Here is a 19,102-nt window from a genome sequence, read left to right as displayed (position 1 = left end):
ATCCAACAAAAAGAACAGTATTTCTAACAGACATCCTGCTTAGCTTTTCCCTGCACCAGCTGTCAGTGTGTCTTCCCAAGTTCTATTTTTGGGCTCCTTCCAAACCAGTCACAACAAAACAGGTGGCTATGGAGTCCTACTCGTTGCAAAAGAGAAAAAAATATTTCAGGCATGGTTTCGATTTACAAATGAATGGCTTGGCAAATTATAGGAGGCATTTGAGGAAAAATATGAGAAAAGACGCTAAATGGTTCTTTTCTTTGTCACATCTCCTTTTTGGAACACTTTCACTTCCTAATGAGAGAAGTCTGTTTCCATTCCATCATGATCGTGTTCACCTGTATTAATTGACACCATTCTGAATTGATACCAATTCATATTAACAGATATGTTGCAGTGTTTCCAGGAGATCATAGGATTGCTTAGCATGTGTGGTCACTTTTGGAGGCTCTTTATAGCTTTTATTGTTGCTGGTCGTAGAGTAGATGTCAGGACTCTCAGGAATCCAAATTATGTGTTCTGCACAAAATTCTACATAAAAATTAGCACTTATAACTATATTAAGAAGTAAGAATGTACTATAGGTTCACTTTCACTAAGGGTGAAGAGTGATGCAACATTTTATAAACAGCAAGTACAGTTTGTATGCAGCTTCAATGTACTCAATGCAAATGTTCCTTCCGCATCCCAAGGCCAAGCTCTGAATAGATGGGCTTTACAAGTTCACAGTCATCAAAGCTGGTATCTGTAATGTGACATGAGCACCTCTCACAATTCCAAAGTGGTACTGCAAGTCTTTGAAGATTTGCAAGTATTTTTATAATATTTCCATCAAAAAAGAAAGAAGATGAAGGATGAACTTTCTAATTCATGTGGTGCTTTAGAAATACGCTGGTGAGTGGGCAGGATCTTACCAGAAATGAACTTTTGGGGAGTACCTCATTTGGATTTGGTGCATTTGCTGTTGATATTGATCTTTCTCTCATACAAAGCCAAAACTAAGCTAGATCCATATGATAAGTGAAGAACCCACCATTAATATCTCTTTGAATGTTAGATCTCTCTTCACCCTGAGAATACTGGATTGTGGTTATCATCTTGGCTACCATTGGATATATCTTCCTTTATTACATTGCATGGCATAATGCATCTATCATTTCACTTAGCAAGAGAAAGGTGTTTCCTCCCCCTGTAAATACACCCAGGCCGACACTCTTTAGCCCTTTGCTCTCGAAACATTGCTTATTCTATCCTCCACAGGACTGAACATGCGCAGCTAGCAAGATGTAAGCATATAAGGTAGGTGGGAGGTAAGGGAGAAAATGCACACTGGGTTTGATTGATCATTTCTAACAGATCATCCATAGAGGATGACTCCATTGGATCTAATGGTGTCACAAAGGTGTAAACTTGTTGATGAGCAAGAGGAAGGAGCTTCTGTTTCAGACATTGCAATTGCAGCTGCAATTATATTGCGCAAAATGGGGGGAAAGCATAGCTTGAAAGATGGTTTGATAGAGAATCTAGTTAGACATTCTAACTAGATTTAGCATTAGCTAGATGACTGCTTAGCTGTAGTCTAGCTTTGCAGAGAACAGTTCCAACCTGGTGGCCTTTATCCTGCCCCCACCTTTGTCTTTTTCCCTGTGATTGACAGAAATGTGTTTCGTAAGCTGCTTGCTCAGCCAGAGAAGGAGAAGAGTGATATCCTGTCCCTGGAGGAGATATTGGCGGAGGGAACTGACTTGGCAGACGGCGCTCCTGCACCTTTATGTGCCAGCCGCAACAGCAAGGCCAGACTGAAAGCTCTGAAGGAAGCGATGTATCACAGTGCCGAACACGGATACGTGGATGTAACCATTGACATAAGGAGCATAGGTCAGTTTTGGTTTCTACTGTGATTTCTCTCCATGAGAGGCTAGTGTCAGAAACACAACTTGATATGAGAGGCCTTTGTCACTTGTGCTGACAATTTCTGATTGTTCCCAAGTTCTTGTCAAGCCAGAAAGCAGACAAGTTTTGAATGTGTCTGGGAAGACATGATAATTTTAATGTTAAAAATAAACTACCAATATGACTAGATTTTTAATTTCTCACAGATTTGAGATTTATATTTGGGTCTGGCAATTACAATCAGTTATGGATCATCACATGAAATATGTTAATCCAAGGGGCAAGAATCAGTATTGAAGGATCAGGTCCTGTCTACACCATTGCCCCTCCTTTCTCCCCTCCCCCAATATTTTACTTTATCTCTTCATTTCTAAAGAGCTGCTAATCAATTGATTCCTCCCATCTGTGTTCCTGTCCTGTATTTTACCTATTTGTTGTCCCTGTACCAGAGACATTTGAGAATCTATCTATGCATTATTTATCTAAGGCCTTCAGCCAACGTGTTCCCAGAATGGCTTACAGATTGTTAATTTGACACTTCCTACATGAGTGTGTATATATATAGTTAGTCCTGCAGATCCATGTGTTCACCAACCATGAATTCAACTAACCATTACTCAAATATGTTTTAAATAAGAGTCCAAAAACCAATTCTTTATTTTGTAATGCACCAAACACTATGGTAATATGTAGGCATACCCTATTATAGCTTCCTGCCATTTCACAGATCCTTGGGCTCTCTGTGATACTTGTTTGAGTTGTTCACCATTTTATAGGGACTTTATTTTATTATGATATTGTACATCATACGACTTGCGCATTCATGGATTTTGGTATTCATGGGGGTAATGTCGGGATCCTGGAAGCAAAATCCGGGGATATTGGGAGCCCACTTTGCCATTTATTAAGCTGATTGTGGAGAAAACAGTCACTAAGCAAGAAACTAATATTATTTGATTTTCAGTCAGTGCATCCCTATGTGATAATGAACACTGTGCCAGGAGAGATGCCCTGTCCTTTTTGAAAGAGGAGAAATGCCTTTTTAAAGAAAGTTTTTATTTCACACAAGCTTCTAATATTATCCTAGAGCACAACTCCAAGAAATCCCAGCCAGTTTACCAGCTGTTAGGATTTCTGGGAGTTGAAGGCCAAAACATCTGGGGACACACAGGTTGAGAACCACTGTGCTAGAGGAACAGAGGTGTCAGAAAACAGGTCTTCACAACTGACCAAGGGACTAAGGGTCACTGGAAAGTTACATGCCCATATCTTGGCAAGAGAGAGTGCACTATTTAGCACTATTGGTCAACCCAATAAAGAGCTTTAGAAAGTGTTCTCTGTGTGCCTTTGCTAGAAAGATGTTTCAGGGCCAACTCCCAATTGTCCAGGAACACAATACTGAGGGTATTGTGGCCCTATGCATTCACTAGGGCAGAACTACTCAAAGTAGTGGTCTCTGAACTGGTGTTCATGTTTGCATTATTGGCTGACAATTCATAGCAATTTTCTAGGGTGGAAAGAAAAACAATGTAATCAATAGGCACATGCATGGTGCTGGTATGAACAAAAAATACTGCAATTGCCGATTCCATTCATCAAATAGCCTGAGAAGTACCAAGCTAAGGGACTAATAGGTGGGGTTGTGTGAACTTTGTTATTTGTATATGTCAGGCATATGTTTTGGACCACAATGTCTATAATCTCTTGGCTATCCTAGCAGGAGTTAATAGGAGCCGAAGTCTCGAATATCTGGAGGTTTATTTTGTGCTCTTCCAGGGGCATATGATTATAAACCTGAATTGTTTGATCAAAAATATATTGATATATTTTATCAAAACATTTTAAACAATTTTTAAGATCCAAAGATTGAGCAAAATGATATGGCACCCTTGTTTTAGCAGAATTGTTCACAACAGATAGCAAACTGGGATATTTATTCAAAATTAGATTAATAGGTAAGGAACATCAAGAATGTCAGCACTGAAATTCAAAATTTGACCCAACATGGGGTCTTCATGTCAGGAGATATGTAATCATTTGGAGACATACACTTTTAGGGCAATTTCTGTTTTAAACAGGTGTCCCATGGACTCTTCATACATGGCTGGAATCCTTGAGGACTGCTTTTCAACAGCATAGAAGACCTCTTATCCAGTGCTTGCTAAAAGAATTTAAATCCATCCAGGAGGAAGAATATACTGAAGAACTCATCACACAAGGATTGCCTTTGATGATTGAAATCTTGAAGGCAAGCAAGGTAGGTCAAACTGTGGCCTCATTATGCTATAGTTGTCATCACTGTCATGACCTATCTTGTGTTTTTTTTTGGAGGGAGTATAAAAACTTTATGTAGCATATATAACAAAGCACAAAGACATGAAAAGGAAAGGAAAAATCTTAAACGATATCCAGGGAATGAACTTACATAATTTAAAATATCACCATATGAGAGTGGAGTAGTCTTTATAAAAGCCAGCTGTCAAACATTTTTCAGATTCTTGAAATTAAAAAATGTTTTCATTTGAATCATAGAATCCTAGAGTTGGAAGAGATCTTGTGGGCCATCCAGTCCAACCCCCGGCCAAGAAGTAGGAACATCTCATTCCAAACACCCCCAAAAGATGGCCATCCAGCCTTTTATAAGACACTACATAAAACTCATCATCCAGATTTTTGAACTCCAGACTGGCAGTTCCATACCTTTTCAGGTCATTTCTTGCTGTTTCCCCATCTAGACCTCTTTATTTTAACTCTTCTGTATTTTTTTCTTTTTTGCAATAATTAGGGGATATAGCTGGGAGATGAATAAATGGTGTTCCAACTCTTACACTAATTCTTTCTCCTCTCCTATGCTTTTGTTTATCAACTTAAATTTTAACCTCTCTTTAAACCTAAATGCTAAACCTGTAGCTGTAAACATCAACCACTCACCCACCACAAATGGAGTACTCAAATGGAGGAGTACTTTTAATAACATCACATTCCTCCCTCCATATGCAATTTTGCACTTTCAGCCACAGTCGAAATTGTGAGAAGGGTTGATCATTCTGAGTACAATCACCTACTACTTCAATAACTAAGGTTCCAAAGAGGTTTTGTAAAATAAAATATTGTGAAATAAAATAAAAGCATTTTTAAAATGAGGATATAATTGAGATTGGGAAAGGAAGGATAATAGGATTTTCTAGCAGAGACGTCTATTGCTAAGACTCTAAAACCTTAAATATGAAATGAACAGCACAAAAGGGTAATAAGGAAAAGAACGGAAGCATCTTGAACATAGGGAATATAATGTTGTTTGGGTCTTTTTTATGTAAAATGTAGGAAATATAGCAAAAATTGCTGCCACCTCCTCAAATGGAAGCACAATTTGAATCATTCACATACAAAACCAATCACTGTTTTGAGTAAAGCTTTCAGGTTAGACAGACCAATTTGTGTTTCTTTTCTACCTTCTCACAATATTTATCATTCTGTGGATTTGTGGTTGGCCTCCAAATTTCTCCCACAAATCATCTTCAGACTGTGGTAGGTAGCATCAGTTTGCTAGATGAACACAAACTGTGGTTTTCAGGGTTGGGTGTAATGTTAAAATGATGGTTGGCTTCAAACCAAAAAGTAACAAATTAAATAAGGGTGTCCAAGGAGAAGGTGGAAGTGATTTTAAAAATTTCATTCCTATAATACAAACTGATCAATTCGCTATGACACCTAATGTATTTCCCAAATATCCAAATTTGGTTGTTAAAAAGAGAGTGCTGGTGATCTTTATCTACTGCAAAAATAGCTTAATATTGACATTGATAGTGAGTGGGAGAGACACCAGAAATCAGAGCCTTGTGGTAAAACAGAAAGTCATTCAGGTCACACAATCAAATACAAGAGACCAGAGCATCTGATAAGCAAATGAGAGCAGAGTTGAACTTTATCTTATCTAGCTGACTAATGTCACAAGGAGAGAACTGTGCACCTTGCTTTGGATTTCTTCTTTCTGATATTTCTCAGAGCTGTGAAATATCTTTCATCACATTTGTGTCCCTGCATTTAGTATTTTTTTTAAGGTCAGTTAATTTAGTTTTGTGAGAACACCCTTATTGCAGAACAATTCAGGTTCCTTGGCAAAGACTTGGCAATGGCCTATGCGTACACCTTATGAATGTCTTTCAACAAATATGACATATTTTAGTTTGTATAAACAGCGGTGTAATGAGTTATATATGAGAGTTGTCCTTAAATTGATAAACTTTGTACCAAAATGGAGGGAAAGGTTCGACTAAACTTTAGAAGACTGCAATATATTCAATACTGGTTAATTTTTCAAGCACAAATATACCGTAAGTGATCATTTCAAGAATATTACATTCACTGAGTACAGCTAGTTAGCAGGTGGGGATTGTGGTGTTATTCTGTGCAGAACTGTGCCTTTTGCAGGTTTTCTTTATTTCAGACTATTCCCTTGATAACCCACTTGGAAAAGACAGATTGACTTGGTAACAAAGAATGGATAAATTCGCACTTTTGTTTTGGATCTCAATTGGGAGCAGTCCTATTTTTATCCCGGGAGCATAACTGAGAACTGTGCTCTTCCAAACATTGTATGTATAACAAGGAAGTGATCAAACAAGACAGTGTAGCTTTCCAAAGTCTGAAACGGGGTTATCTAGCAGCTTTCCCCTTTTTCTAAATAAGTGCGTATTGTGTAAGTATTTCTCTATCCTAAACTTTCAGTCCCTGGTTTCATAGGGGTTGGACTAGATGACCCTTGTGGTCTCTTCCAACTCTATAATTCTATGATTCAAATGCCATGGCAGCTGCAACTGATTGTTTCTCTGCATTACTGACACCATAAAAGTGTCATATCAAATTATGATATTTGGTGGGAGTTTTGTATATTCCACAGTCAATAACAGGAACTTGCCAATATATAAGTACAATACATAGTGTAGGGAAATTCATTGAATTGCATCAAGAAGTGTTGCCTTTTCTTAGATGTCTTGAACTCATCCTAAATAGTTTAGAAAATATCATTTTTTTATATTTCCTGAAAATATGGGGATAAACAGTTGGTAATGTGCCTTTTGGATGACAACTCACTCTCTCCCCCCCCTCTCCCTCCCTCTCTCTTTCACTCACTCTCTTCTAAGTTGTAATCCAAAAAACCTAGACAAAATAGTTTTACTTTATTTTGTCAAGCCCTTCAGGGCAGAGCAATCAATACCTGGACTTTTTGCATCATCTTTAGTGTGATTATTTTTTCTTCTTGGGACAGACAATTCTTTTGTATATTTATGACTATTGTGGCATGTAGAGTTCCTTGTCATCACTTTCAACACTTCTGTATCTAAACAGTTTGGTATAATCAGGAACCGAAGCCTTCATAAATTTGCATCTTATATTCCCCATATGAGAAGCAAATATCAGGTATACTAGTATGGCATGCACATATAACATACAGTTAACTAGTGTTCAATAAAATTGTGTGCAATAGCATGGATTTATCTGGAAACTAACCCAGAAGCTTTAAAAATTACTGTTTGGCCTACAGTTCCTTGGAAGGTCCAAATGAGCACAGGATCTGAGGAGTTGTGCTCTAAATCATTACCCTTCCAAACTGTAAACTAACCTTGTTTTTGATTGGATTGTGTTGACGTTTTTAATAATAATTTCTTCATGTGATATTTCAGCAACCGATTCCTAAAGACCTTTTACTGTTTTAAATACGTTATTATTATTTCTTCCAATAAAAAGGGAATATTCTTTGGGATATTGGAACCAAGGCTCCAAGACTTACATGTACAATATCATTCCAAAACACATAGGCAGTATATTTTCCCAACTCCATCGGTTTAAAAATGATATCAAAATAGAGTCTTGGCATTACTCTCAATTGCCACCAAAGGACAGCTTGCATATTCACTTGTTTACTTGCTTGTTTGTTTAATATCCTGCTTTTTTCCCTATATTGTGGAAGGGCTTTAAGCCAGCTCCAGCTAAGGCAGTGGTTCTTGTACCTTTCTTGGTGATGAACACCTTTGAAAATTTGATGAATGCTATTGAACCCTCTCCCAAGAAAAAATGCACATGAATTCATAGACACAAATGTGTGGGTATAATCTATTTTATTGAAATGAAAATTCTTCACATAGATTAGTTTACAGTAAAAAAAAAACAATGAACACTCTACCATCAAATTCAAAACACTCATCAAAGAAACATTTTTGTGAGTATGAACTCAGAGTCCAGAAGTCCATGAAATCCAGGTTTAAATCCATCCCTCATTTATTGTTTTTCATTGCCTTCCACACACAAAGGGCAATTATCTGGACTAATAGCCATCATCTTTTGGTAGAAACTCTCATAATAATGTGGAATGTTTAACTATGTGGAGACTCTCCATGGATAGTAAACTGATTCCAGAAAGTCAACTTCCAGGTGTAGAAGACAAAAGGGAACCTCTATGAATGGGAACAGGGCAACTGTGCTATCCTCTCTACATGTCTTCTCAACACTGGAATCCCTTGTTGAAGGTTTTGTCTGCATGTGCTGTACCTAAAATAGTTTTACAGAGTTGCCCATTCAGTTGACTTTAGTAGTATTAGGAATATTGAAAAGAGCAGAAATAGTAGCAGAAATTAGAATGCCAGCAAAAAAAAAGTGCTCACATTTTCAGACCTGGTGTTGCAATACCTGTGAGTGAGTCTTCTATTTTACAAAGCATACCTGCATTTATTGTTTATTTTATTATTGTTTTCTTTTAGAATGAAGTGATTAGTCAGCAATTGGCTGCCATTTTCACGCATTGCTATGGACCCTATCCTATTCCCAAGCTTGTTGAAATCAAACGCAAGCAGACATCTCGCTTAGGTAAGTGCACTGTGCCTTGAAACTTGTACACATATGATTCATTGTAATTTTCTCAGTGGAAGATAAATAATATCAATACAGAATAACAGATATATGACTGTCATATTGTCGATTGTTGGCTAAGGCTGAAACGTCTTTCCAAGTAAAATTTAAAGTTATTTTGTTTGAACATAAGGATGTGCTAATGTTATCCACCATTTTGTTCTGGATACGCAGTAGGATTTGTGATTTAATGTGTATATATCCTCCTCCCACAACAGAAGTTTAAAAGAATGCTCATATTGTTGTTTTCAGAATAAGGTGAATTTGCATAGCTGCAGTGGGCATTACTCATGACATACCTGCTTTCCTCCTTTGGGTAGTTTTTAAAGGGTTAAAAACAGCTTTAACAGATCATGAAATCAAAACAGAACAAGCAGCCTGCCTGAAGCAGCAGGGTATGTGTGCCTATCCATGCAAGAACCCACTCAGAAATCAATCTGGAGACTGCATATGTATTCTGTTAGAAGCAGAGACGAAGATTACTTCAGGGGGGCTATATCTACTCCTACTTCCAGGCCCATCTGTATTCACAATTAATTACTGCATCATTTCTGTCATATGCCCTGCACATTTTAGATCATGGCTCCATGCATGAAATGAATGAGTGGTGATACTATACACAAAGGCAACTCATTTATTTTACAGCTTGAGGGCATGCTTTCCTTGGAAGTCTACCAAAGCTTGAGGCTGAACATCTTGTAGAATATTTATATTATATCATCCAAATATCCATGTTTAGATACCATTTTTTCAAAAATCCAATACTTTTAAGTGTGCAATGCAGATTAGTGAATTGTTAATACTTGTAACATGTTTTACTTGTAGGGAGAAAGGAAGAAATATCAAAATTCATGGTCATCCAATAAAGGATTGACAGGTATTGACAAAGAAAAGGAAGTGTTATTTCACACAATGCCTAGTTCTCCTTCCCTGATTTAAAGATATTAAAAATAACCCAGTAGCACCTTTGAGACAAACTGGAAAGAAGGAATTTCTAACACAAGCTTTTGTGACTCCATTCTATTTCATATGGGACTGAGTCCTCAAAAGCGTATGCTAGAAATGCCTTCCTCCTAAGTAGTCTCAAGGTTTCACTGGATTTCTTTGTGTGCTTTTATGACAAAGTCTCTTTGAATATTATTTGAAAGAAACAGGAAGTTCATGAATCACCATCATCTCATCTAGTTTGGCCCTTATATAGCATTTATTTTGCTCTAGAGAGAATATAGGAGTGGATGAGCTTCTTCTCCTTGTTTTACAAGAGCATTGCCTATTAAACTGGGTTTTAGATCTATCTCATTCACTTTTATTGCCACCTTATACTTCTTATAAGCTAGAAACAGCAGGATGTGAGTAGTCCAAAGAATAAACACTAACCGGAAAGGAAGATGTGTGTCTTAATATACTTTATTTATATTCCGCTCTATCTCCGCAAAAGGACTCAGAGCAGATTACCGAATACATACAAGGCAAACATTCAATGCCGTCACAATTAATAACAAAGACAGACAATACATAGATAGAAGCAAGACTTCCTGCTTCTTTTCATCTCCGGCATCTGAAGACTGTGCTCGACTCGGCCATAGGAAGGTGCTGTTGTTCCATTTTCCATGCTGAGAAGGCTGATATCCATGGACACCTTCCTGATCGAATTTTCCAGCATGTTTTTCAGGAGTGCCTTTTACCTCACTGCTGAAGCAGTACCTATTTATCTACTTACATTGCTGTTTTTGAACTGCTAGGTGAGCAGAAGCTAGGGTTTATGGCAGGAGCTCACCCCGACCTGCGGCTCAAACTGCTGACCTTTTGGTTGACAAGACTTTCAGTAGCTGGCAGTTTAACCCACTGCTAGCCACGGTCTTGCTTTTTCTACTCACCATTTCAATTTATAATCAATGAAGAGACTGAAATCTACTGAAAATATTAGGACCTCATTTTCAGCTACCAATGGTCTTTTTTTTAAATTATGGTACGATTTTCTTAGTTTGCACCTTTTGCTTGTTTAGCTGATTTCGCATGCTGTTGATTAAGCAAAACAAATTAAAAGGAAGTGTCCACACTAATGTGAGCTCAATCTTATTTACCCTAAATGTTACACCACTTTTAAAGTTCATTCAATCTGCCATGAAAATGGAATCTGATGTTTAAAATAAGTTTAAGTAAAGATCAGAGTAGCAAAAGACAAGAAGGAAGAGAAATTGTTTTCAAAATTAATTTATTCTTTATCCAAACACATGCTGTATACAGTGGATGCCAGTTACCTTTACACAGGTTTACAGAATAATTAATGATTTTGTACATTCAATCTCAGTCATTTCTTCAGAACAACTTCGGAACCAATTATATCTTAATCTGCTTTTTTAATCAACAGGAATCAGACATGCCAATATTTTAACTTGTTTCCAACTAAAATGTCTTCTCTCTCATTTTCTTTTTTTAACATTACAGATCCCCATTTTCTCAACAATAAAGAGATGTCAGATGTTACATTCCTTGTGGAAGGAAGACCATTTTATGCACACAGAGTATTACTATATACAGCATCCCCAAGGTAACTGTCGTCTTCTTCTTCTTCTATTTTTTCTTGTTGCTCACTCTTGGCATGGTCTTTCTAGTCTGATTCTGTTTGGTTTAATGATGAGCCAACTACTTTGATCTGGGCTAGCAGAGGAAGCTTCAGGGTTGGAGAGTCAGGAGAATTGCCACCTGTCAGTTTCAAGGTGCTGGAGGCTGGAAGGAGTAGAGAAATTAGCTGCGTTGAGAGAGACATCCTAACTGGGAAAAGCTATGAGACTGGTTGGCTGTAATGGTAGATTGCACAGACATGGGAGCTGGCAGGGAAATTGAAAGAGAGCAAGAGAATACCAGAAATGTCTTAATGAGCTTCAGAATTTACCGCCACTTGCGGGAAGATATACAGGGTGTCCATAAAGTCTCTTTACCATTTAAATGTAAAGACTGTATATATTTCAGATTTCAATATTAGTGTCAAAAATACATAGTATGATTTTGCTACGTTAGAACAGTAAGAACAAATATCACTTAAGTAAAATAAACATTAAATATTAAATAACCCAAAAAAATAAAATAAGGTATAAACAAACACTAAATTATTCTGGGAATCTGCTATTACAATACATCTAATGAAGCAGTTTAAAAATAGTATAAAAAAGATTAGGACTAATCGCATTCTAGTCTACCTGGAATACACGAAGCTCATTCCAAAAACGTGTTTAAATGGTAAAGAGATTTTATAGAAACCCTGTGCATTATCATCCAGATATGATTGTACATCAAACTCTTGTTGCTACACAAGTTGTCAACACAGGCTCTGGTACATTTGCTATGCTTGAGTATCCAGATCCTAAACCTCTGTGCCAGGGTATATACGTCTGCAGCAGTTAAATGGCATCCATGTAAGCTGGATGTAATGCCATAATGGTGCACAAATCAGTAATTTTGGTACAGTAGAGTCTCACTTATCCAAGCCTTGCTTATCCAAGCTTCTGGATTATCCAAGCCATTTTTGTAGTCAATGTTTTCAATATATATTTTGGTGCTAAATTCGTAAATACAGTAATTACAACATAACATTACTGCATATTGAACTACTTTTTCTGTCAAATTTGTTGTATAACATGATGTTTTGGTGCTTAATTTGTAAAATCATAATCTAATTTGATGTTTAATAGGCTTTTCCTTAATCCCTCCTTATTATCCAAGATATTTGCTTATCCAAGCTTTGGCCGGCCCGTTTAGCTTGGATAAGTGAGACTCTACTGTATAAACAAACCCTAAATTATTCTGGGAATCTGCTATTACAATACATCTAACGAAATAGTTTAAAACCAGTATAAAAAAGATTAGGACTAAGCACATCCCAGTCTACCTGGAATACACGAAGCTCATTCCAAAAGCGCGTTTAAATGGTAAAGAGACTTTATAGATACCCTGTGCATTATCATCCAGATATGGTTGTACATCAAACTCTTATTGCTACACAAGTTGCCAACACAGGCTCTGGTACATTTGCTATGCTTGAGTATCCAGATCCTAAACCTCTGTGCCAGGGTATATAAGTTTGCAGTAGTTAAATGGCATCCATGTCAGCTGTATGTAATGCCATAATCGTGCACAAATCAGTAATTCCCATTCGAGTATTTCAAATTGTATTATTTCCACAAATAAAAAACATCAGTCTTGTTTTTGCCTAGGTTTAAAGCTCTTTTGTCCAGCAAACCTGCATCTGACAGCTCTTTTATTGAGATCAGCTATGTGAAGTATCCCATTTTCCAGGTAATGTTGGGTCCTGAGTTCTCTACTGGCTGTTAGGAATTGGGAGTTGAAGTCCAAAACACCTGGAGGGGTGCAGTTTGCCCACACTTGATATAAAGACACTAATGGCAATTGCTAGAATGGGAAATTAATACTAGAATGGATCAATATGTAAAGCTTTTGCTGCTTTTCGGGAGCAACATTTGAATATGATGCCAAGCAGAGCCATATCACACGTGAATGGCATTTAGTTATTTTATGATCTGGCAGTATAATTGGCATTCAATATAACAATATAGGATTTCTATCAAGATAAGGAAGTTGGAGTTCAGTCTTTGGATAACATAGAAATGTTTTTTAAAAACCCTGGATACTGGATGAAGTCTGCTTGGTGGCCCAACAGGGATTCCGTAATGAAGGTGGAAAGGAATTCCCACTGCCCAGGCAAGTCAAACACAGTTTGGAACTGCTGGGCAAGCACGCTAAAGGTGGCCTCCCGGTCCCCTGTGCTGCAGCTGTTCCCAGCTGTGACATCCCACCTACCGGAATCATGGAGCACACTGGCTGACATCACAAAGGCTACTAGAAGGGGGAAATTCCCCCTCCCCCCCGCCCAGCCTTCTTAGTGAGGCCACATTCTGGCTGTTGGCTTCCAGACCAACAACAAGGTAGATGGATGTGTCACAGTTGGCAACAGCTGAGGCACAGGGACAACGGATGGCTGCCATTCTGTATCCCCAGACCACGTGAGCCCAGAGAGCATAGGATACTGCCAAAACAGCTGGCATTGTTTCCATTTAAGAGTCAATCCAGCTGTACTGACTGTTCCTAACATGGCTCAGGATTTAGATTGTCTCCTGAGTTAGTTTAAGCTGAGAGAAAGTATGTTAAGGCAGCTTTCTCCCAGGTTATACCAGACCATCCCTGTGCGATGTTTAGTCAGCTTAGGACTGATCCTATGTCCCACCAGCATCAGTGGTCAGTGTAGATGTGCCCATGACCTGAAGCTAAAACCAGCTGAATAATAAAATACAGATGGCTGGTTAGGGGAAGAGAAATACAAATTACAGCTACACTTTTGTGGACTATTGATCTCTTTGGTTTTATTTCAGCTTATTATGCAGTATCTCTACTATGGAGGTGCAGAGTCACTTCTCATTAAAAACAATGAAATCATGGAGGTAAGATGCATTTTGCAACAAAGGTTGGAATGATTCACTACTCTCTGAAAAACAGTCCAATAAAAATAGTAGTTCTCCTTGGCTATTTTTTGTAATGTAATGTGATTATTGGAAGTCTCAGATATATGAATTCATTATAGTTGGGTATCTTAAAGCAAAGCTGAAAGTTCATTCCTCAGACCACATGGTTCAAAGCAGAAATCCCAACCACAAAGCTCCATTTAACTGGAAGCGGATTAATGATTTTGCCATGAAAAGTGCCAGAAATGTACATTTTTAAAGTTTATTGGCCTAATCCCTGCAACTACCTTAGTATGTTAGAATCTTTTTAAAAAATCAAAACACCAACAAGATAATTCTTTTATGAATGACTAAAAAAATTAAAAAGTTGTTAAAAGCTAGTGGGATTTTCAGGCTGGATGTTATAGACCAACAAAAATAGGTGTGTTTTTCAATAATGTGATGCATACTACACAATTCTCATTATTAAAACCATTTTCTCAGCTCAAGGGATCATAATAAGTGATGAGGGATTGTAGTGTCAGTATGGGGGGGCTTTGTTAGGAGTTAATGATGCTATCCCTTGGAATGAATAGAAATAATACTTTGGAAAGTGGTAGTATATCTGTCATTGCCCACATACGTTCTCAGATAAATTGAAAAGGTTTTGCAGGGGGTTTTTTTTTGAAGTGCTATCAAAATTTGGTGACATCTTAATATGAATTATTGTAGTAGGAGAGAAAAAAATGAATGCATGTCTAGGAAAAAAACAACAGATGGATGATTTTGTCTTTCTTTGTTCTATATACTTTATTATTTGTATCAGAGCTAAAATAGTAGTGATATTTACCATAGTTCAGTAGAACTTGTTTTGGGACAGCTTGAAATCTATAAGAATCAGCATGGAGCCAGCAGAGGAATGAAGAAACACCCCCAGCACCTTGCCTTTTTTCCAAAGACCTCCAACTGTTATTCTCCATAGCTTTCAAGCAGCTGTAATGATCTTTTCTCCTGCTTTTCAGCTTCTATCTGCTGCTAAATTTTTCCAGCTTGAAGCATTGCAACGACACTGTGAAATCATCTGCGCAAAAAGTATCAACACAGACAATTGTGTGGATATTTATAATCATGCCAAGGTAATACAGCATTGTTCATATTTACGCATTGGTGTATGTACTGAAGCCAGCAGCTGCATGAGGCATCCTTGGACAGTTGCTTAGACCTTCTGGTTCTCTGTTTCTGCCCCAGGACACATTTTTCTGTGCTTCAAAAAACACTTAATGGCTACTATTATAGTTAACTGACAATAACTCATAGCAACAAAGCACCACTGTAGAGCATTATGAGCCATTACAGTGCATGCCTCCCAGCTCTTAGTGTGGGAGTACAAATCTTGTAAGGAGAAGGATGGCCAATTTGGGGATGGCCATCAGACAGTCTATACAAAGCCCTGCCAAAATTGTAGTTCCAAATTTGCTCCAGAATTGAATCCATCTTCCCCCATGAACAAAGATGATAGCCAAATGACAATTTCTGTAGGAGTCTCATTGATAGAAGATACAAGATAGAAGATTATTTAGTTAACTCCTGTGGTTCTCATGCCTCTCATCATTTTAGGATTTTTGCTTCCTTCCAGACTTCAAAACCAACTTATTCAGTTCCCTCAGTAAAATAAATAAGTCAGTAAGCAAGTTAGAAGGCAAGCACATTTCTGAAAAGATGAGGTCTAAATCCAACCATTAATCCCAGTTAGAGCCAAGCCATTGAACCAGTTGCTGTTGACCAGTATTCTTGTGAATCTTATGAATCCAGTAGATCTAGATCAGGCATGGGCAAACTTCAGCCCTCCAGGTGTTTTGGACTTCAACTCTCACAATTTTTAACAGCTGGTACACTGGCTGGGATTTCTGGGAGATGAAATGCAAAACACCTGGAGGGCTGAAGTTTGCCCATGCCTGATCTAGATCTAGTTGAGTGTAACAATTGGATTTAAACATGAGAGTATGTGACATAAGCTTATATGACCTCTATGAATTTAGGTTAGGAATTTTTCAGTTTTAGTCCCAGACCCTATCCCAGTCTTGTACTATTGACAAGAGATGGTCTATGTCACTGACAGCCACATAGGTGTCAGTATTTTGTGTAAATAAATATGCAAAATGTTTATTTTGAAACTTCTGGTTGGTGGACTTGTACCATTGCTCTAAAAGTTATTTATATTATTGGTATGCCAAAGCATAACACTTTCAATGTTTGATATATTTAAGGAAGAACTTCAATAGTTCCTTTTATTTCATTTTTATGTTGAGGCTTTAAAAATTAGCTTACATTGCACTGTAGTTGTCTGATGTACTAGTACTAGTCAAATATAGGCTTACATTGGCCACATACTCCAAAGAGGGATAGAAGTTTCTCCTGGCCACCCAGGTTCATATTAAGAGAAATTTGTCTTGTCTACTGAGTGAGATGCATGCCTTTCTAATTAAATCCATGTTTACCTTACCAATAACAGAACAAAGCATTGTACATTCAAGGTATAGAGGTGAGGAAAGCTACAAATAATAACTGACCTGTTTCACCAGAAAAACCTCTAAATGCATTGTGCAGTTTGACTCCTTTAATACTTGAATATACTTGTGTGTTCACTTGTCTAAAACAGGTTATTCTTTTCTTTTCTTTTCTTACCCCCATTCCCCTTTTTTAGTTTCTTGGAGTCACAGAATTGGCTTCCTTTTGTGAGGGTTATTTTCTAAAAAATATGATGGTTCTAATTGAAAATGAAGCTTTTAAGCAGCTGCTATATGACAAGAATGGAGACTCACCTGGCCAAAATGTACTACAAGATTTACAGAGGACGTTGGCAGCGCGGATCCAGTCAATTCATTTGTCGTCTTCAAAAGGCTCCATTGTATAAAATTTCAGGAAGGGTTAGATGTTTTATGAAAGGCAGGGAAGGCACTGCAAATGAAAGGTGGCTGTTGCAGCTTCTTGACGTTCTTTTTCCTTCTGGAGTCTTACATTGTGGCCCAAAGGTGCTGTCACTTACTTGAATCTTCTTCTCTTGGGCAAGAGGTTGCGGTACATGTGACTCCTATGCATTTTCGGAACCGCAAGGATGTATTGCTCTCCTGAGAATTTACTGTTCAGATTCTGAACACAGAAGTGCTGTCGTGCAGCTAATGCCAACAAGGGGGTGAGCCACGTTCTGGTGAATAAAAGAAGCCCCAAACGGAGCAAGGATGCCATGGAACAATTATTTTTTAAAGCCAACACATCAGGTTGTTTTTTGTTACACTGTGTCATACTTTTTTTGGTGAGAGCGGTACTGTTCCCTGTCTCCCACAGTTCATTGTAGTGTGCATTTAAGAAACACACAACCTGATAGCTGCTCTTTAGCAAGAGTCAAAGAACTGATTATGAATGAGAAAATACATGTATAAGCAAATGTCTAGTGGTGAAAAAGTTTTTGAATTATTCATTAAAAATGGAGCAGCTTTGCAGTTTAATTTCCCCCTCCCTTATGTTTCAGATTCCAAAGTTATTATCAAGAGAGATATTTGAGAATGTATATAACATGTTAAATTTGGGGTTTAGCTTTGTTTCATTTTTTTCCAATGGTTAAATGTATATTGTGTAAACAAACATCGGAAAATGGTTTTCAGCTCATATTCTGCTTTACTTAACAGTGGTATAATCCTGCCTGAATGGCTATGGTTACACCAAAGAGGTGCACTTACCAAGAACTCAGTTGTTTGTTTCGGGGGAAATTCTGCATGCTAACTGTGGTTTGGGGTTTAAAACAGCAATGAAATTCAACATGCATTTGCATGGTAATGGTACCTGTGAACTGTTCCGTTTGTGCTTAATTTTTCAGGAAAAAAAGGCAATGCGATGTTAGTTTTTTGTCCAACTCCATTTTTGTGAAGTTCTATTTCAGGATTTTATTTTCTGGTTACACACGACTTCCATGTAGAACAGTTTTAAAGATGATAGTTTCTAGTTATTCTATGTGAGGGGTCAATCCAGGGTCTTTATTCAAGAGAAATGTTAGTATTTTGCTACTGGGCAGAAATTATGATGAAGATGATTTATTTTAATTATATATTAAATATGTACTATAGAGCGATTTCTTGAAGTCAGCTGAGAATGTGTAGATTATATGCTTATGGAGGCCTGTAACAGGCCTTGAGTTATTTAGTGACATATTTTAAGCAAATTGTTTTAAGTGCCACACTGATTCTTAATGATTTTCAGTTTGATCAAATAGTTTTGCAAAAACCACAGTAAAGGGTTATTCCACTACAATCTTTACCATATGATCTTTTTCTTGGCAGAAGAGTGTGAATTTACCTGCCTTTGGGGAAATCAGGATAGGTTGATAAACTCTGGAAATGTTCATAGTACCAGTGCAAGGTAAATCCTAGGTCTCTTTTTTATAAAGGTGCTAAATCACATTTACAGATTTTTGGAATTGTCCAGGAATCCAGTTTTTGTATCAGACAACAGGAGAATAAGGAGCTATTCTGTGACTCTGAACTTCTGAACCATTTGTGGAACAGTGCAGAATGGCATAACATACTATAAATATCAGAGAGGCGCAGTCTGGCGATGGAGACAGAATGGAGTAACACATCTTCCTTCCTATATCTTTTAAAATAGGTTTGGGTCATTTTGCTTCTTGAGGCAGAGAATAATATGGCGCCCTGCTCCATTCCATTTATAGACGCCCATAGGACCAGCTATTGCCTCTTACTTCAACACACTGGCTGCTGGGTTAGCATCCTTCATCATAGCTAAAGGTTTGCTGGAGGTAGGATAAGGAAGAGCTGATCAAGGTTCCTTCATTG

General features: G+C 37.6%; 1 protein-coding gene across 3 annotated transcripts in view; it reads left to right on the top strand.

Annotated features, from left to right (window-relative positions):
• Positions 1–18,560, top strand: part of abtb3 (ankyrin repeat and BTB domain containing 3) — a 275,369-nt gene extending 256,809 nt beyond the window's left edge. For 2 of the 3 annotated variants that reach the window (XM_062983030.1, XM_062983028.1), the window contains 9 exons: positions 1,261–1,299; positions 1,658–1,878; positions 3,972–4,150; positions 8,652–8,757; positions 11,248–11,350; positions 13,014–13,095; positions 14,187–14,255; positions 15,278–15,391; positions 16,960–18,560. In XM_062983030.1, coding sequence (XP_062839100.1) covers positions 1,261–1,299; positions 1,658–1,878; positions 3,972–4,150; positions 8,652–8,757; positions 11,248–11,350; positions 13,014–13,095; positions 14,187–14,255; positions 15,278–15,391; positions 16,960–17,169 — 1,123 coding nt within the window. In that variant the 3' untranslated portion in view covers positions 17,170–18,560. The remainder of the gene's footprint in view (positions 1–1,260; positions 1,300–1,657; positions 1,879–3,971; positions 4,151–8,651; positions 8,758–11,247; positions 11,351–13,013; positions 13,096–14,186; positions 14,256–15,277; positions 15,392–16,959) is intronic. The other variant, XM_062983029.1, reaches the window with a different exon arrangement.
• Positions 18,561–19,102: the final 542 nt, after the last annotated feature.

Source organism: Anolis carolinensis, chromosome 5 (assembly GCF_035594765.1).
Source record: "Anolis carolinensis isolate JA03-04 chromosome 5, rAnoCar3.1.pri, whole genome shotgun sequence".
NCBI classification, from domain to species: Eukaryota; Metazoa; Chordata; class Lepidosauria; order Squamata; family Dactyloidae; genus Anolis; species Anolis carolinensis.
Note: the sequence above shows the minus strand (reverse complement) of the source record. Positions and strands in the feature narration are given on the sequence as shown.